The sequence below is a fragment of the Procambarus clarkii genome, chromosome 66, assembly GCF_040958095.1.
Source record: "Procambarus clarkii isolate CNS0578487 chromosome 66, FALCON_Pclarkii_2.0, whole genome shotgun sequence".
Classification (NCBI taxonomy): domain Eukaryota; kingdom Metazoa; phylum Arthropoda; class Malacostraca; order Decapoda; family Cambaridae; genus Procambarus; species Procambarus clarkii.
In genome coordinates, this window is record NC_091215.1 from 27,575,065 (window position 1) to 27,590,940 (window position 15,876).

The following is a 15,876-nucleotide window of genomic DNA, read 5'->3' on the forward strand; positions in this document are numbered from 1 at the left end:
GTGCCCATTGGGTCCATGGGGCAAGACAGCTCTGGGATTGGAAGGATTACACTTTCCTCCATATATGACAGGTAGACACAGGGTGCCTGACAGCAGAGTGGACAGCACTTCAGATTCGTAGTCCCGAGGTTCCAGGTTCGATTCCCGGTGGAGGCAGAGATAAATTGGCAAAAAGTTTCGTTCACCCTGATGCTCCTGTTACCTAGCAGTAAATAGGTACCAGGGAGTTAGACAGCTGCTACAGGCTGCTTCCTGGGGATGTGTAACAAAAAGGAGGTCTGGTCAAGGACCGGGCCACAGGGACCCTAAGCCCCGATATCATCTCAAGATAGCATTACATTAGGTAGGAGGAACCCAAATCTTTAACTTTCATTCTTATCACCAAAGTACCCTTTGGTGCTTTTGTAGAGATAAGGGGGGAGGGGGGAAAGTGTGATCATATAGGGTGCATGAAAGACCAAATCTACTATTGACATTTTTATTCAAAACACAGAAAGAAGTGAATACAGTATAAATTACAAGTTTCTATTATTCTAATGAATAGATTAGACTAAACTTTGCACATTACAGAATTACCAGTTACAAATGCCAAACAATTCTCAATTACATTAAAATGAGCACGTAAAAACAATACATTAACATGTCCTGACAGTTTAAAAAAAAAAAAAATAATAATTACAAGAACATTCCTTTTAAAAATCAAACTATTTCAAATGCCTCTTTCCAGTTAGGTAAAGAATATAAGCTGGACATTAATACCATCGAGCTGCCAATAAAGGTGAAAAAGCAAATATCCACTCGACTGCAGTTATTAATGCCATTCTATATTAACACCTTGCCAGTGGCACATCCATGGGATGCTGGCTTCATTCTGGTGTCTGAAGTTTGCATAGCAAAGTTTTGCAATTCTACATAAAGTCATGATCATAAGTAAACATCTTAGTTTATGGACATTTCATAGACGACTTATTAAGTTAACCAATTTATCTGCACACAACTTTAAAATTCCCATGATAAATCAAGCTATTTAAATAATTAAATGCAGAAGTTTAAATTGAAGTTGCTATATTTACAAAAAATCTTTCTACAACACCAGGCTTCATGAATAATCAAATCTACAATCATTTTTATACACACACACACACGCACACATTTGTAGGTTGTAAAATAGTCAAACACGAAGCAATAGCCATTTTGTCAATTTTTTTTAAAGATTGCCCAAGTCCTCGATTTTCAATAAAGAATCTACAATTAGACCAATGTCCCAAGGTATTTCAATCCAGATAAACTATTCTATTCACATTCAACTATGGGGCAGGAAAACCAAAATAAAGTTTTCTACATGGAGCCAATACAAGAATTAACACAGTATGTTTAATTTGTCAGTTATATTCGGTTCAGATTTATAACAAAGGTTTTATTTAAATACCTAATGCAAGGCATTCCATGTCTTTAGTAGGTTTTAGGCACAATGCAATTTTGAATAAATTTACTTTATTTTCTTATTGCATTTAAGCAAATTATTGAATTTTGTAATCCTTAGTTTAAAATAATTATGAAATGGTTTTCGTGCCTATTAATCAAATAAATTAATAACTTTCAATTAAAAAAATTGAAATTTTCAGGAAAAAAAAATTCAATTTAAGAAAGCTACCATTTTACAGCCCTGAACTATCAAGTCTTGTGCAAGATTATTCTCCATTTTGAACTAGAGAAAAAAAGTATAGGCCTTTTGTAAAATTCTAAAAAGAATAAAATTCTATTTGGAGCAAGACAAAAATAAAAGTACCCAACAGTAAGTGGCTCAATTATTCACACAAAATCTTCATTACCTATGGCACCAAGTAACGGCAAATCTGTCAAGATATTTTTAACCGTACAAAATATTTGAACATCATTATATGTCTTTGCAAGGCTAAAAGTCTGGCAGCTAAAATGTCAATAAAAGTACAACATGTACCATTAACATCAAATTGCCAAAGGTCAATAAACTAAAAATATTTGTATCCAAGTTATCAAAATTAATTCTTTGGCTTAAATGAACCAAGATAATATTTCGGTGTGCTATATGAACTACATGTAACTTTGTTAAAGCTAGTTAATAATAGCAAACGCATTAAGGTGCGCTATATATTATATATACAGACTTTCCTTTCTCTTATTATGGCCATTAGAATTTGTCCAGAAAATTATAATTATAAATTTACTTAAATTGAAGTCTCAAAAATGTGTAGTTTAATCTAGACAAATTGTTTAAATTAAGCTTGCAACCATCACACAGTACGATTAACCTTAAGGTATATCTGGCACCCCATGACCTTCAGCTTTGGTGGCAGTCTAATAAAATAAGTTTTCCAAAGTTAAAACCATCAAGTAAATTTAGATGCAGTTCCCTTTTTCCAGAGTGAATGCAGCCGTGACTTATCATCAAACAAACTCCTCAATAATATTACCTGAAGAGAAAAGATGAAAATTACTTTTACACTTATAGTACAGTAGTTTTAAGTACACTAGTTCCTTAACGTCAATGACATAAGAGCTTAAAACTTAAAGAACCGAATTTGTAACATGTGCAACTCAAAGTGCTCTTTTAAAGTTACTACCATGCAACAATATTTTTAAAGTGACTAACCAATACAAATGCAATTAAACCTAGTCTCACCTGAACAATTCCAGTAACCATCATCACTGATATGTTTATTAGGGACCAAGTGTTTACTTTGCTGTAGTTACTTTCTGCAATATTTCTATCACGCGCTTCATATGCCCGGAGTTGATCTTGCATGAACCTTGACTTCGTAAGGTGACCACGAATCCTGTCCATTGCAACCTGAATCCAGGAAAAGTTTAAAATGCAATAAACTTCACAAAATTCATTGGAGTCTTGTATAAAATTACTATATATCCACACATACAGTACAGTACCTTTAAACATTACTAAGCCAACATTTCAGTTCCCAAACTATATAGTCAAGATGAAAAGCCTGACACCCCATTCCCCACATTTGAAACCTAATTATGCCAGTTATTGGTGCAAAGAAACGTGCCACATCTTGGCAAAGTAGAAAACTATTTTTCGCCCCTCAAAGAGACTTAAAATTTACACATTAAAATCTTTCCTTCCTGAAGTAGTCTTGGCAAGAACTATCAAAAACTATTATGACATTCCAAACATTAATTCATTTCATGACTAATAAGAAATAAAGACTATGCAAACCAAAAGGACAGAAGTTACAGAATACAAAACGTTTACCTTTATGTCTTCTATTTTCATTTCATATACTTCTTCGGCAGTGACACTCGTTTCTGGTCCAAGATCCCAAAGATCATCGTCGTCTTCATCACTCTCAATCATGACCCCAAAGAAAACAGTCTTCGAGTTGAAATGAGAAAATGTGTTATCCCAACAGATCCGATAATCGGCTTCTTCAGACATAGTTGTTCTGCAAAAAATTTAATACAAATTTCAGAATGAAAATAATTAACTTCTTGTAAGTTAAATGAACTGCTCCCCCCCCCCAATCTTAAATTGCCCTTCATGGCAGACTAGCAATATTCTAGATAATCTTATAAATTTGTCGGAATTTAGAAGGTACTGTACTACATTTGTAAATTAAGGTGAAGGGTCGGTTGCAGGAAATGACGTTTCATTTAATCACAATAAAACAATATTGGTAACAATTAGGGCAAGTATCTTATACTGTATTTAGCTTTGCAACATATTTAAAGTACAGTTGGAAAGTTGGTCAATTTACAAAACATTACTGGTAACAAATGTGGGATTGCCAGTGTTTCGAACAATTGTTCAATATGGTCTGGGTAATCATTAAATAAGAGCCTGTCTGCAGTTAGTTTTCATGGTCACGTAATAATCAAAACAAAGTTAATTGTGCAGGGATTAAGGTCTAGCTAACCACATTTCTTTGCCAGGTGTTTTTTTTTTTTTTTTTAAGTTTAGATTAATAAAATGTAAAATATGCTCATATATATTTAATCAGATCTCAACAAAATCTACACATTTTGTAAAAATCACCAAAACTAAAACTTCAATGATCATAAACTAGTGCTATATTCTCGTGTACAAAATTTTATCTTACCTATGGGATCCTTCTCCTCTCCGCAAATCTTGCACAAGTACTTGTCCTAATGGCCCAGCTACGTAAAAATTAATGTCAAGTTCGCCTTGTCCACCATCAATAACCTGCAAAAACCAGAGAAACATGACCAAAAAGAGAATGGGCAAGCTTCATAGCTATACCAGTAGATTCACAATGTTGGGATCTAATACCCTGCACAGTACATTTTATAACTACACGAATGCAAGACTCATGCTTGGGTTATCTTTCAAGATAAACCTCAAATTATGATGAAACAGAAAGGTTATACAGCATTTACTTTTGGGGAAAAAAAAAAAATTGCCATGCTGCCCAAAATGGGTAGCACAAGAAGTTTCAATGACTATCAATGTTACCCGTTTTATTAACATATGAAAACAAATGTAAGAATGACTATAGAGGAAAAACAAAAGATCATACGTAAACATGAAAATGGCTCTCGTGTTGTTGAACTAGCTAGGCAGTACAACAAATCTTCAGTGGCGGAGGAGGAGGCAGCAGCATTAAAGGATGTCCCTTCCTCATTAATTAAGAAAATGTGTGCAGTATGGGAAGAACTGCAAAGTTTTGCTGAAAAGAAGCGCCCAGATAAAGCTGTAACAGGCCATTGCATCGATCTTTTTAATGCCAATGTGGTGCCTCACTACACACAAGTGTTGGAAAGAAGGGAAAACCAATCTTCAATGGAGCAATTTCTAGCGAGAAAATCAAGCGGCGAGTCAGAAGCAGGTCCTAGTGGTATGCAGGCAAAACGTGCTAGTGTGTGCCTGCACACACTAGCACGTTTTGCACCAAAACACTGCCTGATGTTATAACGGAAGGGGACTCCTTCCAAACAGCAACACCTCTCCTCACCATCTTCCATCAAGAGTCCTCCATAAAGTTAAGATAAACATATGTACTGTATTGTAGTTAAGACAATAATTGTATTCAGTATTAAATGTATTACAAGTTAATATTTTTCAGGGTGTGGAACAGATCAATTCCATTCCCTTTATTTCTTATGGGAAAAATCGTTTTGACTTACGATATGTCTCTGGGAACTAATTACCATCGTAAATCGAGGCCCCACTGTACTAGTAAACAAATTTTTTAAAATTATAGTTTGATCACTGCAGAATAATAGACAAGGGCTCTGGCAAAACACTCACTGGAAGCACTATAGATAATTACCACTTTCAGCTCAATTGGGGCATTTAAAAACCTAGTGTATTATTGTACCTCAGAAATTTACATTTTCCTACAGCTTGTTATAAATGTGCTAAATATGGTCTATTGCTTACTAACTTAATTTAAATTAGCAACTTAATACAGTAAACTAGTCTTTACTGCAGTATTGCCCAGTTTATACCATTTCAAGTTAAAGTATGTTTATCGAGACAAAGGGATAGAGTAGCTTAGGCTATTTCTACCCCCCCAGATTATACCATTACATCTAATTATGTAGACACTACTAAAGAAGGGTTAATTCAAAGCTTAAACAAGTCTTGGTTCCATGCTCCAGTAGAACAAAAAATATATTGTCTAATTAACATTTTGGAAGGTAATCAACAAGCACTAATGAAGGCTGCAGATGACAATAGGACCAATAATGCTCAAGGTTCATTGATAAATGAGCACAAGACATCAGTTATGCACGCAGTTTGTGATCTAATGAAGAAATCCACAAGGGCCGTTACGAGGTTTCGAACCTGCGTCCGGGAGCATCCTAGACACTGCCTTAATCGACTGAGCTACGACAGGTTATGATGATGTTTGTGATCTAATTTGTTTAAACTTGACCCAGGGCATCGTCCGGACCTACATTGGTTTCAGCGCAATAGCAAAACGCCAATACTTGCGACTAGTCAGCCAAAACTAATATTTTTATGGCTTTTGTTTATGGTGTAGGGAGAAGACACAGGTGTCGGGTGACGTGTCGTGTAGAGGAACAAGTGCCGGGACCCGGGAGAACCATCCTCGCCTACCTGATACTCCACGTCCAGAGACTCGCCAGCCTTCACCAGCTCGTAGAAGCACTCCTCCGTGCCCGCTTTAACCGCTATAGTCATTTCTCTTTCTATATCTCTGGTATGGGAGGTGCGTGCGAGGAAAGTCATTATTATGACTAGAAGGGTGAGGATGTGACTAGCCATTGTTTACACCCTGACGAGCTGGAGGGACAACTAACCTAACCTCTTCCACGCTCCTCCCTTCTCATCTCTTCTCTACTTTCATATCACAAGAAAAAATATATGAATTACTATACAACAAAATTATCTAGCTAGATTTCAAATTATTTAGCTAGATTTATTATTTTAAATCAAGAAAAAACCCATAAAGAAATGATTATTTAGTTTATGGACATCCATAATTATTTTTATATTTTTAGTAAATATAATACCCTCGCGTTTTTCAATGTGCATTTTACACTTTCATGCAAGTAAGAAAAATAAAATACTTGTATTGGATACTTGGATACAGATTTGTATTGTATTTTGAGAATGTGGATTGTTGTGTGTGGTGAGGGTGAGGCGGACCACAACACTCCAGCAGACGACGTCACCATCACCTCACACATGCTGCTACTCCTCTCCTCACAACCATTATATATCCACTTATAACTTATCATTCTCAACATCAACACGTCTCCCATCATCTGTACTGGTGCAGTCATCGGGAGGACAAACCCTTCATGCAAACTGCACTTACTATCAAGAAGATCTCCACTTACTGATGGCTAGAAACAGCTATCGAAATTTTCTGAGATTACTTGATAAATGGCCAGTCGACTCTACGAAAGCTGGTGATCGGTATGATTCATTTTCGTGGCGATGAATAAACTTGCCTGCAACGGATGTCTGAATACAAAATAATTATTATATTTTTGTTGAAAAATACATACTGGTTATAATACATTGCGTAGATATAAGCTAGCAATCTTGTTTTTACACTGCTTCAGGGTCTACTAAGATAATTATGTTCTTTTATCTAAATAGATGTTGGAATAAATCTTTTGAGCATTAGAATTTTCATATTTTCAGTATTTTGAATAGTGTAGTGCTTTGGGATATAGTATTGGAATCAAGAAAATATACAATAACATCATTCTCTTGAATTATGAGACTGTATTGTATATAAAATGTACATTTATAAAAATGTGTGTAACTCAAAATTTCCTCATTTTCAGAGATCTTGGAAAGTATTTGCGGCTTCGTGTGACAGAGGGCTTCAGACATGGTGATGCTACTGCTGTAGATGAAACGGAATGCCAGAGGATATATGCTTCTCTAAATCGTATAGCTACAAATGTTCATGCCAAGCAGTTAGTATTTTGCCTTTAAAAGTTTTTTTGTTAACACTTTAACGTTCCGACTCCTCGGCACTTGCCTGACCCCAAACATTTTTGGCATCTCGAGGTCCTATCTCGCAAACACCTACCTGCCTGATACCTGTTTGATGGAGTTCGGGAGTTCTACTCCTCAAGCCTGGGACGAGGCCAGGCTTGACTTGTGAGAGTTTAGTCCACCAGGCTGTTGCTTGGAGCGGCCTGCAGGCCCACATAATCACCATAGCCCGGTTGGTCCAGCACTTCTTGAACCTAAAATTATCATGTGCTTTCTCCGTTTTATGTTATTTGCTGGAGTTACAAACAAATTTAGTGTTAAAATGTTTGCTAGGAAATTTGCTAGATTATAGATACACAATGGTGTATTGATAATAGATTATGCATGACAATACTGAATATGTAAAAGTACGTACAGTATGTGAACATTTTAACATTTTTCATATATTTAACATTCTTTTTCAACAAAAAATTAAAAATATTTAAATGTGTTCACATGATTCATCTACAGTATATTGCTGTGAAAAGAAAACAATTAAATGTATTTCACTATGCAAACATGGTGAAATTACTCATAAATAGAGAAATTATCTTCAATGATGGGTAGTTGAGAGAGATCTGGAGCATCCCTTGACGGCATATTTACCCAAGTTTACCCGAGGGCCGCTAACATACTAGTGACCTCGACAAGGACAGGAAGCCAGCAGCTTGTCAAAGGTTCCCCCATTTGCCCTGAGAAATTTTCAAGCTGGATTTTAAAAATTTAACTGTTTTGGCATTTATGGCTTTGGTGGGTAGGCTGTTCCATGGGTTTATAATCCTGTGGGTGAAAAGGCATCTGTTTTCAGTCCTAGCCACACCTAAAAATAAAAGTTATCTGAGCACTAGTGTTAATTGAAGTACAGTACAGTACTGTACTGTACTGTACTGTACAGTACTGTACTGTACTATAGTTAAATTTTATAAGCAAAAATATATGTAAAATTGAATTAAAATGTGATTTTCGTGGAAATTTTCATGACATCTTCATTTTAGTATTACAGTATATGATAGCAGCTTGTAAACAATTTTGATATTAAGATTTTTATAATTAAGATTAGAAAAAATGAAATGCACCAGGGTTAAAGTTTAATATGAGAAAGAGGGATTAGATAAGAAAGGAGGAACTTCGGCTCTGATTTGAAAATTTTAACTTTGCCAGTAGTAACATCTTAGATTACGAAACCTACAGATATGTTCTGTTCAGAAATAAATAACAGCAATGGTATTAGCATATTGGTTCAGGAATACAGTAATATCTTTGTAATGGTACATTACAGTATTATAGGCATTAATTAAAAAAAACAGTTCATGTGGGGATAAATATGCCGCAGAAACTGGCTCAGCATTACTGAACATGAAAGAATGCCTTAGCAAGCTGTGTAGCAGGGATTAACAAGTTCACGTCACATTTTTATGCTTCTAGGCTAGCCAGATTGATTTAAGCATTGTAGTAAATATTCAGTCGGCAATACTCCAAAATTTTGCAAGTTTGTAATTGAGAGTGAATGTTTTGCATTACATTCTTACATTATTTACGCTCCCAAGTATTCTGAAGTTTTTGTACTATATGCGTTTCTTGAAAGTGGAGGGAGTATTGCATTTTAATGTTCATGAAGGTGTTTTATGGAGTTAATATATAATGAAGTTTTGGGGCATGAAACTTGACCATATATTAGTCGTATACCTTTAAACTTATTTATTTGTGCAAGTCAAGCTTAACACAGTTTTTTCCAGCATGACAGTCTCCATTCTAACTTAGGGCAACCTGTATATTGTTCTGGATGAAAATTTGTAATTTTGCCCATTGTCAAACACTGTGGTGTTCTATGTTAGGGAGCTGCCAGATGAGCTGCTCAGTAAAGTGCTATTGTGCTTTTGAAATTGTATACTATATTTGTAGTGTTCACTTACTAATTACATTTTATTATTTTACATCATATTTTATTTTTCAGATACCCACGTACGCTGAGAAGTACATCAACAGGTCTTACTGCAGAGGAGTGCAAGCAAGTTATATCAGAAGAATTCTTGCAAATATTAAAAGAACAGGACAAAGGATTTTTTTCTGGCTTATTCAAGAGAGGCTGATTATTCTACTGTTTATATAAATTTTATGCTTGTGCTACCATATTAAAAAATAAACATTTTACTTTTTATTAAACAATGGCTTCATTAATGCTGAATAATACTAGAAGGATTACTTTAGAACTATTAAAGAATGATATTATTGCCTCCAGTATGATTAATCTTTCAAGATTGCCAGCCTTCCTTGCTTCAAGGAAGTGCTGCATGTCAAGTAAAACTGAAACATTAAGATATCAAGATACCCAGTCAACACACTCTGCAACTGTTCCTCATATTCCTGTCATGGCAGAGGAAGTATTGGAGCTTCTTAAACCAAAAGACAATGATGTAATTCTAGATATGACTTTTGGAGGTGGAGGCCATTCTTGTAAAATTTTGGAAAGTTCTCCAGGCGTTCGAATTGTCTGTTTAGATAGAGACCCAGTTGCCTTCGAATATGCGAAAGAGTTACAAAGAAAATATCCAGAGAGGATCCTGCCTCTTTTAGGGAAATTTAGGTAAGTCAATCATTAAACTCCATTTTCCTATACTTTTCATCTATGTTTCGTAAATGGTTCTCATTCCCCTATAAAGATGAAGTAGAGCTGTATTCATAGTCAAGCGTGCTACTTTAATTTAGTGCGAGGTACACTCAACCACACACGGGCGACAAGGGCAAGCTGGGAGCACATCTGGGGGGGAGGGGTAGACTCGTGCACTGTAAATATATTGTAATACAGCTCAAATTATTCCTAAAATGTTTTTATGATAGTTCTTACATTTTCAGTGAGTTACCTGAGCTCTTCTCAAAACTGAAATTGAAGAAAAACTTCTTTAATGGCGTACTGATGGATTTGGGTGTGTCGTCAATGCAATTTGGTACTCCGGAACGTGGCTTCATGCTTAGCCAGGATGGACCTCTTGACATGCGCATGGATAGTAATCGGTAAGGCTAGTCATAAAATGTGGTTCCGTGGTTCAAATGAATTAATTTTGAGCTTAATTTATCTTGACTTTCCTTCCTTTCCGAGACCCAACCATTGCTGTTTCCACTAAGGGGGGGGGGGGAAGACACCTCTGTGTAACCACTGTGGTGGGGAAAGTAACCACTATAATCACCATTACTCTACAAGTCTTTAAAAATATTGTTGTATTGCAAATTATGCATTTCTTAAATTTTTCCTTTATCCATAAATAAGTAGCTAGAATTGGTTTTATAGCATTGCTTAGAACAATGAGTGTTGAGGCAAGTACAGTACTTTTATTTGTCCATTCACACAAGTTCACATTTATGATCCTTAAAATTCTTTGCAAGTAAATGATACTGTACACTTATATCACTTCATTTTTATACATATATGTAGTTTTAGAAGTCATGTTAATAACACATTGTTATAGCCCGTCATTGCCAGGTGGTCTGATCATTCCAATTACGGTGGAACCTCGGGATACGACTGTCCTCCTTTACAAATTTTTCGGGTTATGAACTTAATTTTGTTGGAAAATTTGAGTCGGGTTATGACCTTTGTCTCGCCTTGCAACTTTGTCGATACAGGTAAGGGTCAATCAAGTGCGTGGTTCCTGGTGGCACAGGCGACCCCACTTCAGTTTACCAGAGCCGCTTAGTGATGATCGCGCTTGAATTCTTTGTAAAGAATTTCATTGTTTTTGTTTTGTTTTTGTTTTTACCTTTTTTTAACATAAAAGTAATTATATATCACTCCATGGGTCCAAAGAAAGTAAATGGTAAGCTTCAACCTAAGAAAATAGTTGAGGATGATGATTAAGGAAAAACAAGAGATCATTCATAATGAGGCAATGTGATGTCTCACTACAGACACGTGTTGAAACGTAGGGAAAAACAAGTGTCTATAGGCAGATTCTTAGTAAGACAAGCAAGCAGTGAGTCACAACCAAATCCTAGTGTTATGCCTGCAAAAATGTAGGAGAGAGTACCCCAGAGAAGTCATCACTGCCTGATATTATAATGGAAGGGGACTCCCCTTCCAAACACAAATACCTCTCCTCCTTTAACATTAGAATTTTTTTTATTGTCATAGTAGTGAACAAATGAAATGCACTAGGATGTTGTGATGGAGGCAGACTCAACACTAAACAGTTTCAGATATAGTTCTGATAGAGCATAATTAGCTCAGGAAACTAATTGCCAATTGAGAGGTGTGACTAAAGAGGCAAAGTTCAACCCCCCACAAGCACAATTAGGCGAGTAAAAACGTGTAACATTTGTGAAATTATTCAGTTTTGGGTATTCGGGGTAATGGGCATCTAAAATGGAAGCAAATGACAAAGCCACAGTGAGCTTGGCTCTGATTGTTTGGGATTTTTGTGTGGTCTGCTGTGTTATTTTGGTAGTGAGAATACTGTACTGCATTTGCAAAACAAACAAGAACATTTTGTGCCATTATTTGATATGGTCACACCAACCAAACTAATTTGTGTTATTTCTTTCAGAGATCCGAAACAGATGACGGCTTCTGATATATTGAGTCACATTGATGAAGGTGCCTTATACAAGATTCTCAAATATTATGGCGAAGAGAAAAATGCTCGATTGATTTCTCGTGGTATAGTTGAATCACGTTACTTGTTCAAGAAGCTTCACACCACCAGAGAATTGGCAGAACTTGTGATGTCATTGATTGGAGAGCAAAATAGACTAGACAGTCTACAGAGATATTCTCATCCAGCAACCAAAACTTTCCAGGTTTAATTGTATTTGCTTTTTTTTTTTTTTTTGTAATACAATGCTGTACTTGTATATTTCCATTACGAGAATATGAGTTTGAATGAAGGTGAAAAAGTACATTTTACTGCATAAGAGAAGACATATTGAATAGGTACAAAGGATAATTAGAAAGGAGTATTGTCTTGTTATAGACTGAAAGGTCATTATTTTGTGTTGCATGGAAGATAACGTGGTATTATTGCAACTCTTACATTGTCTTTAATTTTATAAACAGCCGGCAATATAATTTGTAGCTCCAACTTCATTTTACACATTGCAGTATACCATGTATTTACTGTAAATGTAAAGTACAGAAACCCTCAATTTGAAAATGCTCTCAAACCTGAACTTGCATGTTCAGTTTATTACAGGTACATAGTTCTTGTGGTTATTTAACATGTTTTATTTGCTTTGCTAAATTATATCATTATATGATGGCTTTGGGGACAAGCAGCCTGGTCGGATTATTGAGGTTCTCTTAGATAATGAAATTCTTCAACCGCATAATAATGCTTTACTTCCCTAGTTGATGATGGGAAAGTGCAAGGTTGTCCCTGTTTTTGGTACCATTATATTAAGTCAAGAGTTACTTTACACAATGTGTTTGGTTCACTTACATGAACTAAATTCTTTGATCTAGACAATTCGGATGAACCTGCTGTTATTGTGAACTGTGCCTGGCATAGGGACTGGCAATACCTCCTTTAGTTGGCTACAGTCAAAGCATATCTAATTTTCCACATAATCTTCATTTGATTTGCACAAAGTTTTTCCAGAAATGTATCCATTATGAAAATTAAAAGTTTACTATACCTCACACTTATTAACTAAAATATTTCTCCTAACTAGATGTCTACTTACAGGCACTTCGAATCCTTGTGAACAATGAGCTAAATGAACTAGATTATGGCCTTCGTCTAGCTCATTATTATCTCCAAACTGGTGGTGTTTTAGTGACTTTATCATTTCATTCGCTGGAAGACACAATTATTAAGCGTCATATAACAGGTTAGTTTCCCATTTCGATATTTTGTATGTCTGGTAGTTATTAAAAAAAAATTTTAATGTCGGTTATAGGTATGTAATAAATATCTTCTCGTGTGCAGTTTCTTATGTCACCTATTTTCATTTCCCTATTAAAGGGAGTTAATTTGATGCCACCATAATTAAACATCTATCCATTCACCACATCAACTCTTAGGTGATTCTAGAGGTGATTCTAGCAGACTGCTTATCACATGCCTCTGTATGACTAACCATCCTGTGTGATGGGGATTTTTTAGCATCACCTAGTTAGCTTTTTTTATTTTGACACGCTGTACTCCACTTCATATAGTCTAGGGCAACTGCACTAATGCAGATGTACCTCATATCTTAATAAAAAAAAAAGGTGATTCTAGAAGCCTCAGGAACCTTAGAGAATTCAGTTGAATCCCAGGTTGCAAGGCTTTTGACCATGTCTTGGTTTTGTAGTGTAGAGCTTTCTCCTGGGAGTACTCGGCACAGAGGTTTGAATCTTCCTCGTGGCTCCTACTGGTTTTGTCACCGATACGTCACGTTAATGGGATTTCTTTGTGTAATAATTTGTTATATAACTTTTCTTGATTGTTCTCATTTGATTGAGCCACGTTTAGTTTATCATTGGGATAATGATTATCAGATTTCCTTCAAGTCAAGGATCGTTATTACTGTACTGTGCTTGCTGATTGTTCCTAAATCATGTTTCTCTATATTTCAGGTGTGGATATTGACAAGACTCCTGCAAGTATAGGGTTAGGTGTAGCAAAACATCGAAGTGCTTTATCCACATATTCAGCCATGGAAATAAAACACATAATGACTAAGAATTGGACTTCATTAATAAAGCATGTTGTCTTGCCCTCGGAGGAAGAAGTTGTAAACAACCCTCGAGCTAGGTCTGCCAAACTCCGGGCAGCTCTCAAGGCATGAGTGTGCGTAATGAACTCTTGGAAGGAATTCAGATGCATCAAGTAATACATTACAGTAAGAGAATAATTTTATACTGTGAAATGTATTCTACAATTTATTTTTGGGACAAAAATAATGCAGATTGAAACCTTCTTGTATAGCAATTTTGATTGTAAAATAATTTCTTGATATGGAATGTTTTTTTTTTTTTCCTTTGTGATGAGGTGATCTACCAGGTTAGAGTTTACCCATGTAGATCAATGGTGAGGTCTGTATGACAGTGCTAAGGTGTAAATACTCATATTACTAAAGGTACTATGAAGTAGGACTAGGAAATAACGGTTTAGGAGATTGAACAACATGAGGAAACTAGTACAAGATTTTGTCATGGAAGTAATCATATTGTGGAAGATGATCAGGTGCTGCATAAGTGTGACTATGTAAGACCAATTTTGCATGTGGGTAAAAAGTCAAAATTGAAAGGTTTTGGTATGCTTTGCATATTTGTGGTTTTTTTATATGTTCATTTTATGTGATGGGTAAAGTTTTAGCATGTATGTATCATAGGCATTCTTCAGACATAACTGAATAGCCATGAATTATGACAGGAGTTTAAAGCATTGATGTACTCTGTAATTATTTTTTAGTTGATTGATTTAATCGATTGTTGATAGTTGATCGATTGATTTAATTACGTTAAATCTGTCGTTTCTGTGTCGAAAGTATGCACTATATTTAGTTCGGTAGTTAAGTGAATTGGCATGAACTTCTTCAAAATAATGGCAGCAGAAATGGTGAGCTATGGGAGAATGGTGTTCCCCGAGTGCATTTTTTTTCATTCTCTCACTGTCTCCCTTTTCCCCCATTATATACTGACACTGCATCTATGGGTATACTGTATATGTTTTGGGGGAATTCAAGTTATCAACATATATCTGTATAACCTCTAGTGCTTTATATGCTAGTCCACTGCCTCCATACAGTGATGAAGCATCCTAATGCACACATTTTTAGCTGATCTTGGTAACTTGTACTGTGAAGTGTATCTCCTTTATATAACATATACCCAGTCTGCTTGCTATTTCAGATTAAGTGATGTTGCTGACATGTGCATCGATAAATGCTTTATGAGAACAAATTGGTAACAAAGAGGATGACACGAAGTGAGTATGTATTGAACATGTGTAGATAATGTTTAAATAATGTAAAGGGAAGAGAGAGAGAAAAAAAATCAGCAGATGGCCTTGGTAACCCACAGTAATTTTGAGTTTCATATATAATTAAAAAAAATTACAATGAAGACTGAATACTTATAATGAATACAATAATTAAAATAATAATGATCTTTGTGTACACTATCAAATGTAGCAATTACTGATGCCATGTCGCCTATCCTACAACCTGCCAACTACTCTTTTTATTCTACCACACTTTGGAGAGAGAAAATGGATAGTTAGCTATTACGAATATTGTATTACATGGAATCAAGTGTGGCCTATCCTAGTGATCATCCTCATGTCACAGAAATGGGTAGGTGGAGATTGTAATGGGTAAGTTACATATTGTCACTCATGATTAACTCGTGGACACTTAATGGAAGAGACGTACACATTGTCAGAACTGTTGAGTGGTGGAGGAGGCTGCTGCTGCAGGTG

At 35.6% G+C, this 15,876-nt stretch overlaps 3 protein-coding genes across 4 annotated transcripts; 2 read left to right on the plus strand and 1 right to left on the minus strand.

The window, feature by feature from the left end:
* Nucleotides 1-464: 464 nt before the first annotated feature.
* opm (opossum) lies at nucleotides 465-6,294 on the minus strand. The gene is made up of 5 exons (XM_045760276.2): nucleotides 6,083-6,294; nucleotides 4,098-4,201; nucleotides 3,254-3,443; nucleotides 2,663-2,830; nucleotides 465-2,453 (listed from the first exon to the last, which is right to left on the minus strand). Exons 1-5 carry the CDS (start codon nucleotides 6,248-6,250, stop codon nucleotides 2,370-2,372), a joined length of 714 nt encoding a protein of 237 aa, XP_045616232.1. The 5' UTR covers nucleotides 6,251-6,294; the 3' UTR covers nucleotides 465-2,369.
* Nucleotides 6,295-6,611: 317 nt separating this feature from the next.
* LOC123769235 (ubiquinol-cytochrome-c reductase complex assembly factor 2) lies at nucleotides 6,612-9,710 on the plus strand. Its single transcript, XM_045760278.2, has 3 exons — nucleotides 6,612-6,907; nucleotides 7,285-7,419; nucleotides 9,435-9,710. The coding sequence occupies exons 1-3, from the start codon at nucleotides 6,831-6,833 to the stop codon at nucleotides 9,568-9,570; spliced, it is 348 nt and encodes a 115-aa protein (XP_045616234.1). The 5' UTR covers nucleotides 6,612-6,830; the 3' UTR covers nucleotides 9,571-9,710.
* On the plus strand, nucleotides 9,646-15,561 carry LOC123769233 (probable methyltransferase-like protein 15 homolog). 2 transcript variants are annotated; one of them, XR_011223891.1, is made up of 6 exons: nucleotides 9,646-10,064; nucleotides 10,334-10,492; nucleotides 12,019-12,271; nucleotides 13,156-13,300; nucleotides 14,031-14,296; nucleotides 15,309-15,561. XR_011223891.1 is itself a non-coding variant. In XM_045760275.2 (5 exons), exons 1-5 carry the CDS (start codon nucleotides 9,646-9,648, stop codon nucleotides 14,240-14,242), a joined length of 1,188 nt encoding a protein of 395 aa, XP_045616231.2. In that variant the 3' UTR covers nucleotides 14,243-14,417. The 2 variants fall into 2 exon arrangements, 1 of the variants encoding a protein (XP_045616231.2); XM_045760275.2 differs by lacking the exon at nucleotides 15,309-15,561 and having other exon boundaries at nucleotides 14,031-14,417.
* Nucleotides 15,562-15,876: the final 315 nt, after the last annotated feature.